At 43.9% G+C, this 22,044-nt stretch overlaps 1 protein-coding gene across 1 annotated transcript in view; it reads left to right on the forward strand.

The window, feature by feature from the left end:
* Positions 1 to 22,044, forward strand: part of LOC311240679 (CASK interacting protein 2) — a gene marked incomplete at its 5' end in the record, with an annotated part of 79,813 nt that overhangs the window by 50,866 nt on the left and 6,903 nt on the right. Inside the window, 4 exons of the mRNA XM_084329252.1 lie at positions 1,607 to 1,752; positions 9,169 to 9,235; positions 15,129 to 15,226; positions 21,856 to 21,966. Coding sequence (XP_084185378.1) covers positions 1,607 to 1,752; positions 9,169 to 9,235; positions 15,129 to 15,226; positions 21,856 to 21,966 — 422 coding nt within the window. The remainder of the gene's footprint in view (positions 1 to 1,606; positions 1,753 to 9,168; positions 9,236 to 15,128; positions 15,227 to 21,855; positions 21,967 to 22,044) is intronic.

Raw genomic sequence — 22,044 nt, forward strand, 5'->3', positions numbered from 1 at the left:
GTTGTTGTAGGACCGACCCCCCGTCTGCAGGTTGTTGTAGGACCGACCCCCCCGTCTACAGGTTGTTGTGGGACCGACCCCCCGTCCACAGGTTGTTGTAGGACCGACCCCCGTCTGCAGGTTGTTGTAGGACCGACCCCCCGTCTGCAGGTTGTTGTGGGACCGACCCCCCGTCTGCAGGTTGTTGTGGGACCGACCCCCCGTCTACAGGTTGTTGTAGGACCGACCCCCCCGTCTGTAGGTTGTTGTAGGACCGACCCCCGTCTGCAGGTTGTTGTAGGACCGACCCCCCGTCTACAGGTTGTTGTGGGACCGACCCCCCGTCTACAGGTTGTTGTAGGACCGACCCCCCGTCTGCAGGTTGTTGTAGGACCGACCCCCCGTCTACAGGTTGTTGTAGGACCGACCCCCCGTCTGCAGGTTGTTGTAGGACCGACCCCCCGTCTGCAGGTTGTTGTGGGACCGACCCCCGTCTGCAGGTTGTTGTAGGACCGACCCCCCGTCTGCAGGTTGTTGTAGGACCGACCCCCGTCCGCAGGAGGTTGTAGGACCGACCCCCGTCTGCAGGTTGTTGTAGGACCGACCCCCGTCCGCAGGAGGTTGTAGGACCGACCCCCCGTCTGCAGGTTGTTGTAGGACCGACCCCCGTCCGCAGGAGGTTGTAGGACCGACCCCCGTCTGCAGGTTGTTGTGGGACCGACCCCCGTCCGCAGGTTGTTGTAGGACCGACCCCCCGTCTGCAGGTTGTTGTAGGACCGCCCCCCCGTCTACAGGTTGTTGTGGGACCGACCCCCCGTCTACAGGTTGTTGTAGGACCGACCCCCCGTCTGCAGGTTGTTGTGGGACCGACCCCCCCGTCTACAGGTTGTTGTGGGACCGACCCCCCGTCCACAGGTTGTTGTAGGACCGACCCCCCCGTCTGCAGGTTGTTGTAGGACCGACCCCCCGTCTGCAGGTTGTTGTAGGACCGACCCCCCCCGTCTGCAGGTTGTTGTAGGACCGACCCCCCCCCCGTCTGCAGGTTGTTGTAGGACCGACCCCCCGCCTGCAGGTTGTTGTAGGACCGACCCCCCGTCTGTAGGTTGTTATGGGACCGACCCCCCGTCTGTAGGTTGTTATGGGACCGCCCCCCCCCCTCCCCCGTCCGCCCGCAGTGGCTCCGTGGAGCTGTGTTTATGTGACCGTCTCCCCCCCTGAGAGGCTGAAGTTCCTGGCTGTAACACCGTGCCATCCATCCATCCATCCATCCATCCGCCTCATGCCTGCCGCTGTGTGCTGCCCGCTATTACGCCACAATGCAACCGTCGTGCCGCGCTGTCCCCCCTCTCTCCCCCCCCCCCCCCCCCCCCGTGAGGCCCTGCTGAAGCAGCAGCAGCACAGTGACCGACCACCTCCTCCTGCCGGCTTGGTTTAGTCTGATGATGATGATCGCTGTGGATGTCGGCTCGACGTGAGTCACAAGAGTTTGACGGATGGGGTTAGATGGAAGGTGGAAGAGGAGGTGACAAAAAGTTTCTCTCTGTCTCTCTCTCTCTCTCTCTCTCTCTCTCTCTGTCTCTCCATCCCTCCCCTCCTCCTCTCCTCCTCTTCCTCCTCCTCCGTCCAGCTGGAGACAGGAACAGTGTGGGCAGCACGGGCAGCGTGGGGAGCACCCGGAGCGCTGGGAGCGGCCAGAGCACGGAGAGCAACACCACCACCGCTCCTAACGGACACCAGCACCACAACGCCACCCATCCAGACACCACCAGCAAGGTACTTACCATCCATTTTATATTTTTATAATAATAATAATAATAATAATAATAATAATAATAATAATAATAATAATAATAATAATAATAATAATAATAATAATAACAATAATAATAATAACTCTCTAAGCTTTTTACTATTATAATAATAATAGTGCATTTTATTTAAAGGCGCCCCGCCTTTCTGAGCACCCAAGGTCGCCGTACAGGGTTAAAAACAAATACAATTAATTACACACAGTAAAAACACAGTATTACAGAGTTACACATAGGGGAGCAGTTATAATAATAAACTTAAAATGAAAGTGAATATGACAGAATGAACAGATGTCTTTTGAGACGGGAAACACAGGTGGGGAGGTTGTCTATTGCACGGATGTCTAGTGGTAGGGAATTCCAGGGGTGGGGGGGGGGGGGGGGGGGCACAGCGGGAGAGGGCTCTGGATCCCATGGTAGTCAGACGGGAAGGGGGAGTGACAAGTTGGAAGGAAGGGGAGGATCTGAGTGACCGAGAGGGAGTGTAGGATATATTATGTGCCCTAATATGCTACTATTCTTATACCACTACCTATCTTGCTATTATGTCTATACTACTATGCACTCAGAGTGTAACACTCAAGCTTGATATTATTTGACGAACAATACCACTGACCCTTAACCTGTTAGAGTTGTACCCTTCCTACTGACTTGTTGTTCACAATCTGTTAGTCGCCTTTGGATAAAAGCATCAGCTAAATGACTAAATTGTAAATTGTAAAGTGAGTGCATAGTCGTATAGACAGTGTTCGAATTATGAGGGGGCCAATGGGGGCTCAGCCCCCATAGCTATAGTCTGAGCCCCCATAGTCAAGACCCCCTGTGGGGGTCTCTCAAAAAAAATTATATAATATTTTTTTTTACGAATTAGTATTATTTATGTTACCTAAATAAATTGTTAATAGATCATATTTTTCTTTTCAGTTTTTAAAAGAACTGAGTAATTAATGTTGTGGAATAGGCTGCATTTCACCTCCAAGCCGCTATGCGTCGCCCATAAGTTTAACGCTATTGCAACCTAGTGAAGAAGAAGCAGCAAGCAGCTGCTGTAAACAGAAGGCTGCCGGTCCGTGTCCTGCAACTGAAAACATAAACACTAAACAGTACGCCACATGCCGCCAAAAAGAAAAAAAGAAAAAAAGGCTCAACCCGCCGCAAGGCTGTACAAAGCTGGACAGCTTTGGTTTTATAAAAAGGCCAAAGACTGACGCTGTTAGTGTAGCAGCTAGCAGTGCTACTGTCACTGAAGTTGACACTGCTATTGCTAGTACTAGTGTTAGCTCTGCTGCTCCTGTGCACAGTGCACCTGTTATTGTTACCGCGCCGGTTGCCACTGCCAGACCCGAGTCTCCACCACTAGACCTGGACTGCGCTGCTACTCAACCACCACAATGCTGGGGTCCGAGTCAGTGCAACTTTTGGAAAAATAAATATGACTGGTTATTTGCCAAGGAGGGATGCATTGGCTGCCTTCCATGTAAAAACGCCAAGACATTGTTAAATAAATCATTTGGAGCCCATTTGGCAGAGCAGTGGATGAATGGGACTGTGACTAGCTCTCAGAGCAAGAAGTTGAGGAAGAGAATATAGTCGTCACTACTCGCTTTGGATAAAAGAGGTCAGTGGTTTGAATCCCGGCTCTTCCAGTCTGCATGTCGGTGACATGCTGCAGTAGTTACTTTTCTTCTTGTTGTTCTAAGAAGATGCTGCTACTATTTTTCATACAGTTCTTGATTACCTGTTCACATTTGTTTATAACATTATTTATTTTGATTTATACAAGTATTTATTTTATGTTCATTTTATTATCAGATGATAATGTTACTTACTGTGTCCTGATAAATGCTGCTGTTGTGCCATACAACTATTTATTTTCCATTAGATTATTTTGTTAGTTTTTGATTTATAAGTGCAGAGACAAATAAATGTTAATTCAAGTTCATAAATTTGGTCTCATTTTTCAAATTAAATTGTTGTATTTTTTCAGATGCAAAATGCAAATAAGTAAATATGGCATTATATATCAGAGGTGAGTAAGAAAATGAACAAATATTGATGGTTAAGAATGAGCCTGAATAATGACATCACACAATAGTCTAATGCACAGGCTACAAACCAGCCAAAATAAGACCATACGATTGGTCCTAAATCTGCCACCTCGAACCCATATTGAGCCATGTCACTTCAATGAGGTGGGATGGCTCCCTGTGGAGCAGAGGGTCTCCTTTCTGAAACTGGGACATATGTATAAAATGTTAAATGGATCTGCCCCCAGATATTTATGCTCTCGTATTGTCCTGCGTGGCCAGGTCCACGGACGACAGTTACGGTCTGGACAGCTCTCAGTTTATGAGCCTAGAAAGGGTTCCTATTCACAGAATGGCTTTCTGTCTACAGCCTGCCGGCTGTGGAACTCTCTGCCCAGGGCCATCCAAAACTCCCCCACTATTGCTGTCTTCAAGAGGGGTGTGAAGCGACATCTGCAACAATAGGTTGCAGAGGGTGCTTGGCCACCACTCTTGAAGAACAGGAACATGACATGCTGTAATGAGGCTCTTAGAAAATTGTGTTGTCTATTTTATCTACTTGTTGTATCTATTTTATCTTAACTCTTTCTTTGTGATTTATTGTATTTTTCTTGGGACCATGTTGGAAACAAGTCGACAGACTCTCACATGTTATCCTTGTACCCAGTGTTCGAATTATGAGGGGGCCAATGGGGGCTCAGCCCCCATAGCTATAGTCTGAGCCCCCATAGTCAAGACCCCCTGTGGGGGTCTCTCAAAAAAAATTATATAATATTTTTTTTTACGAATTAGTATTATTTATGTTACCTAAATAAATTGTTAATAGATCATATTTTTCTTTTCAGTTTTTAAAAGAACTGAGTAATTAATGTTGTGGAATAGGCTGCATTTCACCTCCAAGCCGCTATGCGTCGCCCATAAGTTTAACGCTATTGCAACCTAGTGAAGAAGAAGCAGCAAGCAGCTGCTGTAAACAGAAGGCTGCCGGTCCGTGTCCTGCAACTGAAAACATAAACACTAAACAGTACGCCACATGCCGCCAAAAAGAAAAAAAGAAAAAAAGGCTCAACCCGCCGCAAGGCTGTACAAAGCTGGACAGCTTTGGTTTTATAAAAAGGCCAAAGACTGACGCTGTTAGTGTAGCAGCTAGCAGTGCTACTGTCACTGAAGTTGACACTGCTATTGCTAGTACTAGTGTTAGCTCTGCTGCTCCTGTGCACAGTGCACCTGTTATTGTTACCGCGCCGGTTGCCACTGCCAGACCCGAGTCTCCACCACTAGACCTGGACTGCGCTGCTACTCAACCACCACAATGCTGGGGTCCGAGTCAGTGCAACTTTTGGAAAAATAAATATGACTGGTTATTTGCCAAGGAGGGATGCATTGGCTGCCTTCCATGTAAAAACGCCAAGACATTGTTAAATAAATCATTTGGAGCCCATTTGGCAGAGCAGTGGATGAATGGGACTGTGACTAGCTCTCAGAGCAAGAAGTTGAGGAAGAGAATATAGTCGTCACTACTCGCTTTGGATAAAAGAGGTCAGTGGTTTGAATCCCGGCTCTTCCAGTCTGCATGTCGGTGACATGCTGCAGTAGTTACTTTTCTTCTTGTTGTTCTAAGAAGATGCTGCTACTATTTTTCATACAGTTCTTGATTACCTGTTCACATTTGTTTATAACATTATTTATTTTGATTTATACAAGTATTTATTTTATGTTCATTTTATTATCAGATGATAATGTTACTTACTGTGTCCTGATAAATGCTGCTGTTGTGCCATACAACTATTTATTTTCCATTAGATTATTTTGTTAGTTTTTGATTTATAAGTGCAGAGACAAATAAATGTTAATTCAAGTTCATAAATTTGGTCTCATTTTTCAAATTAAATTGTTGTATTTTTTCAGATGCAAAATGCAAATAAGTAAATATGGCATTATATATCAGAGGTGAGTAAGAAAATGAACAAATATTGATGGTTAAGAATGAGCCTGAATAATGACATCACACAATAGTCTAATGCACAGGCTACAAACCAGCCAAAATAAGACCATACGATTGGTCCTAAATCTGCCACCTCGAACCCATATTGAGCCATGTCACTTCAATGAGGTGGGATGGCTCCCTGTGGAGCAGAGGGTCTCCTTTCTGAAACTGGGACATATGTATAAAATGTTAAATGGATCTGCCCCCAGATATTTATGCTCTCGTATTGTCCTGCGTGGCCAGGTCCACGGACGACAGTTACGGTCTGGACAGCTCTCAGTTTATGAGCCTAGAAAGGGTTCCTATTCACAGAATGGCTTTCTGTCTACAGCCTGCCGGCTGTGGAACTCTCTGCCCAGGGCCATCCAAAACTCCCCCACTATTGCTGTCTTCAAGAGGGGTGTGAAGCGACATCTGCAACAATAGGTTGCAGAGGGTGCTTGGCCACCACTCTTGAAGAACAGGAACATGACATGCTGTAATGAGGCTCTTAGAAAATTGTGTTGTCTATTTTATCTACTTGTTGTATCTATTTTATCTTAACTCTTTCTTTGTGATTTATTGTATTTTTCTTGGGACCATGTTGGAAACAAGTCGACAGACTCTCACATGTTATCCTTGTACCCCTTGTTTTTATACTATTGTATAAATTGTATGTACTAAATAAAAATCAAATCAAATCAAATCAGGTGTCAAACTCATGGCCCGCGGGCCAAATGCGGCCCGCCACGTCATTTGATGTGGCCCCCCAAGAACGCCGGTAAAAAAATTGCGGCGTTAAAATAATTGTGGGTTAATGCGTTAATAAAGCTTTGACAGCCTTAGTTATTACACATTCTTACACATACATGTGTGTTAAACATCTGAGGTATTGATGAAGTAACAAAGGAAAAAAGCCAAAAGCACTTACTCAGACATTCTTTGACAATTTTACAGCCCAAAATACAAAAAAGATCCAGGCGGAATAGGTAACAAAGGGTTGAAGAAATATTGTCTGAACTGTCAGATGCAAGCTGGCTGTGTGACATAACCGAGCATCTCGCTCAATTGAATAAGAAGCTGTAGGGACGCAAACAAGTCCCACCCAAAACTTGACCAATATAGTTGTGAACTGAGACAACCCTTATTTTGTTATTTTTGAGTACAGTTACAGTTGTGTGTTCATGCATTGCAGACACATAATAGCAATTTCATTACGAATTGAAAATGGGGGACCCTGAAGTAAACAAGTCGAAAGTCCTTCTCTGGTCTGCATTCCCTTAACAATTGTGTGTATTGAGCTGTACTGTACTGTACCCATTCTGCAATCTGTTAATTAAAGTTAATTAAACTATCTTCCATTAGTGGCCTCTGCAAGGTTGTGTGCAGCCATTTGTTTTTGTAACATCTGCTACATCTGTCCCACGTGTTCTTTGCAGCTCAGTTGTTAGTTCTGCCCCTCTTGACTGTGACAAAAAGGTTTTGAACAAACTTAATGTCATAGCTTGTATTTGATGATATTCTTCTTTGTTATTTACTTGAATGGTTTGATCATTGATTGATGGAGTAATATGGGGTTCTGATAAACTAAAATTATTTGTTAAAATAACATAAGCTAACATATATTTCTACATCTATGCAAATGCATATGCAATATGTATAACTTGAATAAGTAATAAATACAGAAACAACATGTTTAACAATATGTAAATGAGTAGCTACATTTATTTTACATTACATTAACATTAATACGGTCTTTGGCCCTTTGAGGGCAACCATAATGCTGATGTGGCCCTCTGTGAAAATGAGTTTGACACCCCTGTAGAGAGGAACTGAGGAGGGCAGAAAGAAAGAGAAGTCACCGCTGTAGACAACAACTGACTCAATTTTGGATCTAGAAAAGGAGACTTATTAAGAAAGGCGAAAGCAAGGGAGGGGAATACAACAACTCTCCACATTGGAGCCTACAGACAGGGTAAGCTTCTTATTTCTTGTGATAATATAAATTAGATTGGGAGAGTAGCTTAATATAAACCTAATCTACTGGGGGAAACCTTGTTTTAACCTTTGAATAGACTGCTACCTAATAAGGTATTACACTCTTATCTTATGAGCTTGTATAGCACATCTGCAGACATATTGATCTAGTGTGTAGACTATTCTCTTATAGCCAACTTTTGTCATCACGACTTTATTGTTTTACAGGATAATATACTGTACCAATACTGTAGATCTGTCTCTGGGTACTTCTTCTCTTCTCTCATTTCTGGACTCTTTTTGTATCACAAACAGTACTGTATTTGCAAATCTGGTATGTCATAAATGTATCTGTACTGTCTATCTGTATGTCGTGTGTGTCATATATGTTATGATGAATTGAAAATGGGGGACCCTGAAGTAAACAAGTCGAAAGTCTTTCTCTGGTCTGCATTCCCTTAACAATTGTGTGTATTGAGCTGTACTGTACTGTACCCATTCTGCAATCTGTTAATTAAAGTTAATTAAACTATCTTCCATTAGTGGCCTCTGCAAGGTTGTGTGCAGCCATTTGTTTTTGTAACATCTGCTACATCTGTCCCACGTGTTCTTTGCAGCTCAGTTGTTAGTTCTGCCCTTCTTGACTGTGACAAAAAGGTTTTGAACAAACTTAATGTCATAGCTTGTATTTGATGATATTCTTCTTTGTTATTTACTTGAATGGTTTGATCATTGATTGATGGAGTAATATGGGGTTCTGATAAACTAAAATTATTTGTTAAAATAACATAAGCTAACATATATTTTTACATCTATACAAATGCATATGCAATATGTATAACTTGAATAAGTAATAAATACAGAAACAACATGTTTAACAATATGTAAATGAGTAGCTACATTTATTTTACATTACATTAACATTAATACGGTCTTTGGCCCTTTGAGGGCAACCATAATGCTGATGTGGCCCTCTGTGAAAATGAGTTTGACACCCCTGGTCTAATGATTAGAATGTTGTGTGATGTCATTATTACTTAGTATTAGACTAATCCTAATGAGATATTCCTCTAAATATGACTTCGAAAACAGCCACAATTCCAGGAAAAAAAATAGTAAAAAAAAAAATTCAGGGGGCCCCCATAGCTCTCAGGTGATAATTCGAACCCTGCGTATAGACATCATTTTAGCATAGCAGGTAGTAATATTGGCCCAGTGGATTACTTTGTAGCAAAGTGCATACTAATAAAAGACTACTACCGAGTACAGGTTCCACAGCTGGTCCCGGTGTTGTTCATTAATGATGTCACTTCCTTTCTTTGTTCTCATCAATACACTCGTCTGTAATTACAAGCTTTCTGCTTGTTACAGTAATTAACTGTCCTGTTGCTCTGTGTTTTTTCCTATGCAGCTGGCGCCCTCTGCTGGTGATTCAGCAGCACATCCAGACCCCAGCAAACAGCCAGATCAATCAGCAGGTACCTTTTGTCTTCACCTTGATAGTGTTTTCTATACACCGGCCTGGTTTAGCCCAATGCGGTGTCAGACAGGCCTCTGCACACAAGTAGATTCCCCGTACTGGTAAAGAGACGTTCAACGCGCTTGTAGCGTTGCGTGGCGCGTACTTCTAATAAGGATAAGGATGAGAGTGTCTGCTGGATACCTACAGTAGAAATGTAATGTGATGCTAAGTGAACAATATCTAAACGTGTGTGACATCTGCCACCGACACTGTGTAGGTCTAAATGAAAACCACTGTCTTCATTCCAACAGCCATCAGACTTTATAACACATCACTGGGCCTCACTGCATCACAGAGCACAGGGTGACAGTACTATCTTCCTGGACTTTTACTTTTACTTTTAGACCGACATAGTAAAATGTTACACTTACTGTATATTCTGGATATTTTTACTGTATATTTTATATTAGAATGTAACATAGGAAATGTATATCCCGGATCGTATTTTATTTTTAGGCTTATTTTTTTATTTTTTTATTCTACCTTGTTTTTGTCTATCCAAATGTTTACTGTGAGCGATTTGTATAGTGCCAAATTTCCCTCGAGATGAGTGAAGTATTTCTATTCTATTCTAAATGAACACTGGGACACCTGGGCTGGTTTCAGGAGACCCACTCCTATTCGGGCTCCTAAGTAGTTGCAAAGCAAAGCAGACTATTCTCTCTCCTCGCTCCACAGCGGTAGAACCAACTTCCCACCACAGTCAGGACAGCTGGAACTCTGCTGTCGACTAAAAACACACCTCTTCAATCAATATCTGATAAAAAAAAAATTAAATCTTACTGTATTTTACTAGTATGTACCTGACCACTATGTACTATGTTACTGTCCTTATACTATTACCTATCATGCTAATAGTCTATACTATTAGCTTTTCCCTGGTGGTCTAGTGGTTAGGATTCGGCGCTCTCACCGCCGCGGCCCGGGTTCGATTCCCGGTCAGGGAACTCACTTCCCCCACCTCCAATGTACAGCCCTCACCCACCCAACCTCCTCCAATGTACAGCCCTCACCCACCCAACCTCCTCCAATGTACAGTTTCTACGCCAAATGTATATACACTCTTTTTCTGGACACTTTTGTATCACAAACAGTACTGTATTTGCAAATCTGAGATGTAGCAGTACTGTCTATCTGTATGTCATGTATGTCATATATGTTATGATGAAAATGGGGGACCCTGATGTAAACAAGACGAAAGTCTTTCTCTGGTCTGCATCCCCTTAACAATTGTATGTATTGAGCTGTACTGTACTGTACCCATTCTGCAATCTGTTAATAAACTTTTCAATCAATCAATCAATATACTACTATCTACTATGTTACTATCCTTATACTGCTACCTATCATGCTAATATGTCTATACTACTATCGGTAACACTTTATAATAACACTCAGTTATAAGACCTTTATAAGGTATTTGTAGATAATGAACTAATCATGAACAAATCATTTATATACATTCGTAAATTATTATTAAATCATTTATAACTATATTTATGTTATACACATTTACAAATTAGTTCTACATTATTTATAACTCATTATCAACATTGTTTGTACTTGATTTGTTCATCATTAAATAATGTTGTTTAATGTGTAATAACACATTTGTAGATGCTTTAAAAAATGGATATGAAAAAACGACTATACTGTACCTCCATTTATTTGTTCATGTTCAACAAATGATTTGTTAAGACATTCATAAAACATCTATAAATCATTTACAGATGCTATTGTGTGCCCTAATCTAAAGTGAAGCCTATTCATCATTAACAAATGTCTAATATAGTTAATTATTTGTTTACTTTTTCATCACCTGTTACAAATGTTGTAGACAGCTTTCGGATACACCCTTCTTTGTGACATCAAACAGTGACAGAATTATAGATAAATGCAATTTTATTAACATATAAAATACATGCATAACATATAGTGTAACTTGGGGGGCACTAGGACCCAGGAGTACCCTGGCCAGGTATTGACAGAGTATGTAGAGGAAGTATCACGTGAGTGAGACTTGACTTCATGTTTGTTGCCGTCTGTTGAATTGAAGCACGGTTCATTAGCAGAGCCAAGTTATTCGTGCTGCCCCACGCTTTTAAGGTATGAGCAGGCTAAACACCTTTTTTGTTGGTAAATCTATTCCATCATTTCCGACCTACAACTCTTATACCATATGTTGTGTACTGTAGACGTACTTGATGTGGTGGCCGCTAACGTTACATTTGAATTATGTGTTTGTTCCTAATGTGTGCTCAGTATATTGCGGTATGTGATGATGACACAAGGGTAATAATTATTTGTATTTTCAGGCTGTATAGGCGCCGATACAGCCTGAAAATACAAATAATTATTACCCTCGTGTCATCATCACATACCGCAATATACTGAGCACACACGTTACACTATATGTTATGCATGTATTTTATATGTTAATACAATTGCATTTATCTATAGTCCTAATTCTGTCACTGTTTGATGTCACAAAGAAGGGTGTATCCGAAAGCTGTCTACAACATTTGTAACAGGTGATGAAAAAGTAAACAAATAATTAACTGTATTAGACATTTGTAAATGATGAATAGGCTTCACTTCAGATTAGGGCACACAATAGCATCTGCAAATGATTTATAGATGTTTTATGAATGTCTTAACAAATCATTTGTTAAACATGAAAAGACAAGTCTGGTAATTGCTTCGTGTATTCACAAAAGTTCACAAATAAACAAACTTTTAGACATTAAGTTAATGATGAATAGGCTTCACTTTAGATTAGGGCACACAATAGCATCTGCAAATGATTTATAGATGTTTTATGAATGTCTTAACAAATCATTTGTTGAACATGAACAAATAAATGGAGGTACAGTATAGTCGTTTTTTCATATCCATTTTTCAAAGCATCTACAAATGTGTTACTACACATTAAACAACATTATTTAATGATGAACAAATCAAGTACAAACAATGTTGATAATGAGTTATAAATAATGTAGAACTAATTTGTAAATGTTATACAAATATAGTTATAAATGATTTAATAATAATTTATGAATGTATATAAATGGTTTGTTCATGATTAGTTCATTATCTACAAATACCTGTAATGGGAAATATTAAAGGACTAAACGATGAGCCGTTTACAAATCATTCTGAGTCATTATTAATAATAATAGGAAAGTTTATTTCACCGTGGCCACAATGAAAGGACAGTTTACAGTCAGAGACAACATGTTAACACATTAGCGTCTGGCCATAGACTGACCCAGAGTTCCGTTCAGACGTATGTTAAATACACAGTTGTCAGACGTAACATAATATCAGATATGATGATGAAGGTAAACAAAAATGGTTCTCAGTCACTGGAAGCAACAACAATTTTGTTATGGCTGGGGAGATGTTGGAGTCTTCTTAAAGAGACATACACACATCAACCAGTCAAGCTGGTCACACTGAAAGTCACGCTGTATAACATGATATCTCAACACAGATCTATAAGGACATGATAATATATTCCACGACATACCTTATAAAGGTCTTATAACTGAGTGTTATTATAAAGTGTTACCCTACTATCTACTATGTTACTATCCTTATACTACTACCTACCTATCATGCTAATTTGTCTATACTACTATGCACTCAAGAGTGTAGCACTCAAGTTCGACACTGTTTGACGAACAATACCACTGACCCTTAGCTTAAGAGTTGTACCCTTCCTGCTGACCCTTAGCTTAAGAGTTGTACCCTTCCTGCTGACCCCTAGCTTAAGAGTTGTACCCTTCCTACTGACCCTTATCTTAAGAGTTGTACCCTTCCTGCTGACCCTTAGCTTAAGAGTTGTACCCTTCCTGCTGACCCTTATCTTAAGAGTTGTACCCTTCCTGCTGACCCCTAGCTTAAGAGTTGTACCCTTCCTGCTGACCCTTATCTTAAGAGTTGTATCCTTCCTGCTGACCCTTATCTTAAGAGTTGTACCCTTCCTGCTGACCCTTATCTTAAGAGTTGTATCCTTCCTGCTGACCCTTATCTTAAGAGTTGTACCCTTCCTGCTGACCCTTAGCTTAAGAGCTGTACCCTTCCTGCTGCCCCTTAGCTTAAGAGTTGTACCCTTCCTGCTGCCCCTTAGCTTAAGAGTTGTACCCTTCCTGCTGACCCTTAGCTTAAGAGTTGTACCCTTCCTGCTGACCCTTAGCTTAAGAGCTGTACCCTTCCTGCTGCCCCTTAGCTTAAGAGTTGTACCCTGCCTACTGACGTGTTGTTCATAATTTGTAGGGCTGCAACTAATGACTATTTTGGTAGTCGACTAATCTGTCGATAATTATATTAAAAAAAATAAAAAAATAAAATATATATATAATTTTTTTTAATTATTTTTTTCACTACCTATCTTTGTGAAAGTGGCTTCTCAGCTCTGGTCCAGCTGAAGACAGAGTAGAGGAACAGATTGGACATTGAGCATGACCTCAGAGTTGCTTTGAGACTCTTGTCAGGACCAAACAACATCCCCAGTTATCCCATTAGTTCCCCCAAACTTACTGCCGGTCTCTTATGTTAAGCTAAGAAGTCTTCAGCTGGCTGGACCAGAGCTGAGAAGCCACTTTCACAAAGATAGGTAGTGCACAAAAAATGTATTATTATAATAAAAAAATAAATGTATGACTAATCGACGCAACAATATCTCGTCGACGATTTTTCATAATCGACGACTAATCGTTGCAGCCCTAATAATTTGTAAGTCGCTTTGGATACAAGTGTCAACTAAATCACTACATGTGAATGTTTTTCAATTTTAGAATTCCAATAACTTGGAACAAAAAAAGATATACAATGCCCTCCCCTCTTTGACTTCTCCTTAAAATGTATAACATCTGTGATGTTTATAAATTTGAGAAAGAAAAAAACATGGAAGAAAATGCAAAAACCCGTTAGATGCTGTTTAGCTCTCGAAGCCGCTGTGGTTTCAGTCAAATAAAACTCCAAATAATTAACCCCCTCCCGCCCCCTCTCGCTCATTCACGAGAGCTCTGATGAGGACCAGTGAATTGCCCAGCCTGTGGCCTTTGTCCCTGGAACAAAAGGTTTGCACATCTTTAGTGGATAAAACAATACAAAGTTACTGTGATGCAGGAATGTGTAATTAGTACCCTAAACGGTTGTTTGCTCCTCACCTCCCCCACCTCTCCTCTCTCCTGTCTCCACGTCCACATTTACATTAGTAATTTAGCTGACGCTTTTATACAAAGTGACTTACAAGTCAGCAAGGAAGGGTACAACTCTGGCAGCTAAGGGTAAGTGATATTGTTCGTCAAACAGTGTCGAACTTGCTACAGTCTTTAGTGCATAGTAGTAAAGATATTATTAGCAGAGTAGGTAGTAATATAGGCACGCATCTCTCTTCTCCTCCCGATCCTTCACTGAGAGGACACCTTCACTTGACGCGCCAATTCCAGGAATATGATTTATAGATATCATTCATCTGTTGAAAAGCCAAACAAGAAGAAAATCACATCTGAGCAATACATCAGAATTGAGCAAATGCAGTTCAGTCTGCCTTTGTTCTTCAAACATACGCGTGTATAAGCATTGTGCTTAGACTTTCTCTGCGTTAGATTAGATCTAAATGTATTGTCATCATGCAGCACAAGTACAGTACAACGGAAATAAGTTTGGCATCCAACCAGAGTGCAAATGTAACAGTAAAGTGCAACAGCCATATGTGATTAAACTGGGTACAGCCGACACACACTAGGCCAGAGCAGGGAGGGGAGGCTTCCTGTTCTTGTTGGCTCGTCTGGCCGCTGCTCTGCTGTTAATCCACTGTGTGCTGTGCTTTGTGATGCTAGGCGGGACTCCGCGCAGGCAGGCGATGACGCTGCCGAGGCCGGGGGAGCAGGGCTTCTCCCAGCAGTGTGTCCGACCACAGCAGCTGCTGGAGGGCAAGGTGAGCCTCCCTACAGGGCCTAACACACCACAGGGCCTAACACACTACAGGGTCTAACACACTACAGGGCCTAACACACTACAGGGCCTAACACACCACAGGGCCTAACACACCACAGGGTCTAACACACTACAGGGTCTAACACACTACAGGGTCTAACACACTACAGGGCCTAACACACTACAGGGCCTAACACACCACAGGGCCTAACACACTACAGGGCCTAACACACTACAGGGTCTAACACACTACAGGGTCTAACACACTACAGGGCCTAACACACTACAGGGCCTAACACACCACAGGGCCTAACACACTACAGGGTCTAACACACTACAGGGTCTAACACACTACAGGGTCTAACACACTACAGGGTCTAACACACTACAGGGTCTAACACACTACAGGGTCTAACACACTACAGGGTCTAACACACTACAGGGTCTAACACACTACAGGGTCTAACACACCACAGGGCCTAACACACTACAGGGTCTAACACACTACAGGGCCTAACACACTACAGGGCCTAACACACTACAGGGTCTAACACACTACAGGGTCTAACACACTACAGGGTCTAACACACTACAGGGTCTAACACACTACAGGGTCTAACACACTACAGGGTCTAACACACCACAGGGCCTAACACACTACAGGGTCTAACACACTACAGGGTCTAACACACTACAGGGTCTAACACACTACAGGGTCTAACACACTACAGGGTCTAACACACTACAGGGTCTAACACACTACAGGGTCTAACACACTACAGGGTCTAACACACCACAGGGCCTAACACACTACAGGGTCTAACACACTACAGGGTCTAACACACTACAGGGTCTAACACACTACAGGGTCTAACACACTACAGGGTCTAACACACTACAGGGTCTAACACACTACAGGGCCTAACACACTACAGGGTCTAACACACTACAGGGCCTAACACACTACAGGGTCTAACACACTACAGGGTCTAACACACTACAGGGCCTAACACACTACAGGGTCTAACACACTACAGGGCCTAACACACTACAGGGTCTAACACACTACAGGGCCTAACACACTACAGGGTCTAACACACTACAGGGTCTAACACACTACAGGGTCTAACACACTACAGGGCCTAACACACTACAGGGCCTAACACACCACAGGGCCTAACACACTACAGGGTCTAACACACTACAGGGTCTAACACACTACAGGGTCTAACACACTACAGGGTCTAACACACTACAGGGTCTAACACACTACAGGGTCTAACACACTACAGGGTCTAACACACTACAGGGTCTAACACACTACAGGGTCTAACACACTACAGGGTCTAACACACCACAGGGCCTAACACACTACAGGGTCTAACACACTACAGGGCCTAACACACTACAGGGCCTAACACACTACAGGGTCTAACACACTACAGGGTCTAACACACTACAGGGTCTAACACACTACAGGGTCTAACACACTACAGGGCCTAACACACTACAGGGCCTAACACACTACAGGGTCTAACACACTACAGGGTCTAACACACTACAGGGTCTAACACACTACAGGGCCTAACACACTACAGGGTCTAACACACTACAGGGTCTAACACACTACAGGGTCTAACACACTACAGGGTCTAACACACTACAGGGTCTAACACACTACAGGGTCTAACACACTACAGGGTCTAACACACTACAGGGCCTAACACACTACAGGGCCTAACACACTACAGGGTCTAACACACCACAGGGCCTAACACACTACAGGGTCTAACACACTACAGGGTCTAACACACCACAGGGCCTAACACACTACAGGGTCTAACACACTACAGGGTCTAACACACTACAGGGTCTAACACACTACAGGGTCTAACACACTACAGGGTCTAACACACTACAGGGTCTAACACACTACAGGGCCTAACACACTACAGGGTCTAACACACTACAGGGCCTAACACACTACAGGGTCTAACACACTACAGGGTCTAACACACTACAGGGCCTAACACACTACAGGGTCTAACACACTACAGGGCCTAACACACTACAGGGTCTAACACACTACAGGGCCTAACACACTACAGGGTCTAACACACTACAGGGTCTAACACACTACAGGGTCCAATACAGGGTCTAACACACTACAGGGCCTAACACACTACAGGGTCTAACACACTACAGGGCCTAACACACTACAGGGCCTAACACACTACAGGGTCTAACACACTACAGGGTCTAACACACTACAGGGTCTAACACACTACAGGGTCTAACACACTACAGGGCCTAACACACTACAGGGCCTAACACACTACAGGGTCTAACACACTACAGGGTCTAACACACTACAGGGTCTAACACACTACAGGGTCTAACACACTACAGGGTCTAACACACTACAGGGTCTAACACACCACAGGGCCTAACACACTACAGGGTCTAACACACTACAGGGTCTAACACACTACAGGGTCTAACACACTACAGGGCCTAACACACTACAGGGCCTAACACACTACAGGGTCTAACACACTACAGGGCCTAACACACTACAGGTCTAACACACTACAGGGTCTAACACACTACAGGGTCTAACACACTACAGGGCCTAACACACTACAGGGTCTAACACACTACAGGGTCTAACACACTACAGGGCCTAACACACTACAGGGCCTAACACACTACAGGGTCTAACACACTACAGGGTCTAACACACTACAGGGTCTAACACACTACAGGGTCTAACACACTACAGGGTCTAACACACTACAGGGCCTAACACACTACAGGGTCTAACACACTACAGGGTCTAACACACTACAGGGCCTAACACACTACAGGGTCTAACACACTACAGGGCCTAACACACTACAGGGCCTAACACACTACAGGGCCTAACACACCACAGGGCCTAACACACTACAGGGTCTAACACACTACAGGGTCTAACACACTACAGGGCCTAACACACTACAGGGCCTAACACACTACAGGGCCTAACACACCACAGGGTCTAACACACTACAGGGTCTAACACACTACAGGGTCTAACACACTACAGGGCCTGGTCTAACACACTACAGGGTCTAACACACTACAGGGCCTGGTCTAACACACTACAGGGTCTAACACACTACAGGGCCTGGTCTAACACACTACAGGGTCTAACACACTACAGGGCCTGGTCTAACACACTACAGGGTCTAACACACTACAGGGCCTAACACACTACAGGGTCTAACACACTACAGGGTCTAACACACTACAGGGTCTAACACACTACAGGGTCTAACACACTACAGGGTCTAACACACTACAGGGCCTAACACACTACAGGGCCTAACACACTACAGGGTCTAACACACTACAGGGTCTAACACACTACAGGGTCTAACACACTACAGGGTCTAACACACTACAGGGCCTAACACACTACAGGGCCTAACACACTACAGGGTCTAACACACTACAGGGTCTAACACACTACAGGGCCTAACACACTACAGGGCCTAACACACTACAGGGTCTAACACACTACAGGGTCTAACACACTACAGGGTCTAACACACTACAGGGTCTAACACACTACAGGGCCTAACACACTACAGGGTCTAACACACTACAGGGTCTAACACACTACAGGGTCTAACACACTACAGGGTCTAACACACTACAGGGTCTAACACACTACAGGGTCTAACACACTACAGGGTCTAACACACTACAGAGCCTGGCCTAACAAACTACAGGGTCTGGCCTAACAAACTACAGGGTCTGGTCTAACAAACTACAGGGTCTAACAAACTACAGGGTCTGGTCTAACAAACTACAGGGTCTAACAAACTACAGGGCCTGGCCTAACAAACTACAGGGCCTGGTCTAACAGACTACAGGGTCTAACAAACTACAGGGTCTGGTCTAACAAACTACAGGGCCTGGCCTAACAAACTACAGGGCCTGGTCTAACAGACTACAGGGTCTAACAAACTAGAGCCTGGCCTAACAAACTACAGGGCCTGGTCTAACAGACTACAGGGTCTAACAAACTACAGGGCCTGGTCTAACAGACTACAGGGTCTAACAAACTACAGGGTCTGGTCTAACAGACTACAGGGTCTAACAGACTACAGGGTCTAACAAACTACAGGGTCTGGTCTAACAGACTACAGGGTCTAACAGACTACAGAGCCTGGCCTAACAAACTACAGGGCCTGGTCTAACAGACTACAGGGTCTAACAAACTACAGGGTCTGGTCTAACAAACACACTTTGGAATCTTGTTTATACAACAAAAAAAAACTAAAGGTACTATATGATGTACCTTTTGTCACTTGAGTTGTAACCATATAAGTGCAGCCCCAGTAACGTAATGTTTCTTCTTCCCTGGGAATGTATGAGTTATTCATGCAGATATACTGTTGGATGGCGGCAATATGCAGTAGTATTGATCGTATTCTCATGATGCGTCATGCGTTTCTTACCAATATGCCCACCAGATGCCGCTTACTCAGTTCATTGGGCACAGTTGTCATTTAATGATGATCACCTGTGTTTGTTTTCATTTGTCATTTTGCCTGCCGAGATCTCTTCAAGAGAGACTGGCACTGGCATCTGTTTCTGTGTGAAGCCATTCATGTTTATCTTCCACCCGACACCACTTCATCACTGGACTGGAGTGCTGGACCTCATCACACTCACTCTGGTGATCGGCTTTAACACTTAAGATCTCCAGAGTTTGCACTGAATTAGGAAAATCTACGTTTAGCTTCTCTGCCCCTGATAAGTGGAATGTGTTTTAGAGCAGCTTAAAACTCTATACGTTAGTATCCATTGGTCAGTTTAAAGCTACAATAGCCATTTCACCTCAGTCTGTAGTTGTTTTTGTTTTTTTGTGATCAAATTTAATTAGTCAAATAAACAAAACACAACATAATACAGTAACAACAATAACACACAAGACATCATGTACTTCAACAATAATAATCATAATAATAACAAGACAAGGAGAAATAATAAATACAGAATATCAAAACATCCATAATATTAACTAATAAATACAAAATACAGAGTAAAAAAACAAACACAATCACCACAAAAGACATTAGACATGTCCTCCCCCACTCCCACCCCCCGACCCGAGACGCCCCGCTCCGCCGCTATATGGTGGTCTCGTCCTCCTCCCCCACTCCCACCCCCCGACCCGAGACGCCCCGCTCCGCCGCTATATGGTGGTCTCGTCCTCCTCCCCCACTCCCACCCCCCGACCCGAGACGCCCCGCTCCGCCGCTATATGGTGGTCTCGTCCTCCTCCCCCACTCCCACCCCCCGACCCGAGACGCCCCGCTCCGCCGCTATATGGTGGTCTCGTCCTCCTCCCCCACTCCCACCCCCCGACCCGAGACGCCCCGCTCCGCCGCTATATGGTGGTCTCGTCCTCCTCCCCCACTCCCACCCCCCGACCCGAGACGCCCCGCTCCGCCGCTATATGGTGGTCTCGTCCTCCTCCCCCACTCCCACCCCCCGACCCGAGACGCCCCGCTCCGCCGCTATATGGTGGTCTCGTCCTCCTCCCCCACTCCCACCCCCCGACCCGAGACGCCCCGCTCCGCCGCTATATGGTGGTCTCGTCCTCCTCCCCCACTCCCACCCCCCGACCCGAGACGCCCCGCTCCGCCGCTATATGGTGGTCTCGTCCTCCTCCCCCACTCCCACCCCCCGACCCGAGACGCCCCGCTCCGCCGCTATATGGTGGTCTCGTCCTCCTCGGCCGCTGCGACCCACAGCTCAATGCTGGCCTGCCCCCCCCCCCCCCCCCCCCCCAATTACACGAGCATTATAGAGATTTCCAAATCAATAACATCCAGCAGAGACCAATGAATCACTGTGAGTTTCTCAGGTTCTTTCCACCTCATGGCCATCAGCTTCTTGGCTGCTGTAGTCTGTAGTTTTTTATTTATTAATTCACTGTTTCTATATTGTTTTTGTATTTCTCTACGTCATTGTGAACGAGAGCCTGCTCTCAATGATCTTTTCGAGATTTAAAAGAGATTGAATGAATGAATTAGGGCTGACCCCTATTAGTCGATTAGTCGACTAATCGGTCTAAAGGAGCCGTAGTCGACTGGCCAACCTCTTAGTCAAATATACATATTTTTTTTATATCATTCTTTCCAAAAGAAAAGAGGCCTAGAAGCGTGGCTAACGCTAATGGCACGCATACCAGAGGCTAACTGCCTAAGAAAACAGGCACAGAGGCACTGAAAGAGGATTTCACCCGTCTAATGAACACACTAGACTAGACAAATATCAAGATGTATCCATCAGTGGACCAGTTGCATGCTTTCACAGAGGACAAGAAGCATTCAGTCGACTCCTTCAGACATTAAGCACCCCCACAGCCCAAATGGAATGATACAAAATTAAAAAATAAATAAAAATAATTTTCTTTAAATATTATACTTTTTATTTTCTTTTTTTGTCGACCAATAGTCGACTAATGGCACATTTTTGCCAATCATAGTCGACCATCCAAATCCTTAGTCGGGGACAGCCCTACCATGAATGAATGAATGACCTGTGCCCTGTCTCCTGTGCGCCTGGCAGGACGCGGAGGCCATCTACCAGTGGCTGAGTGAGTTCCAGCTGGAGCAGTACACGGCCAACTTCATCACCGCCGGTTACGACGTGCCCACCATCAGCAGGATGACACCTGAGGTACCGGCCGCATTGATAACATAACAATGTACTGTAATAATGTCTCAAGTTTTCGATCAGTTCACTTGAAATTCAGTC

This window comes from Notolepis coatsorum, assembly GCF_963971535.1.
Source record: "Notolepis coatsorum genome assembly, chromosome: 14".
NCBI classification, from domain to species: Eukaryota; Metazoa; Chordata; class Actinopteri; order Aulopiformes; family Paralepididae; genus Notolepis; species Notolepis coatsorum.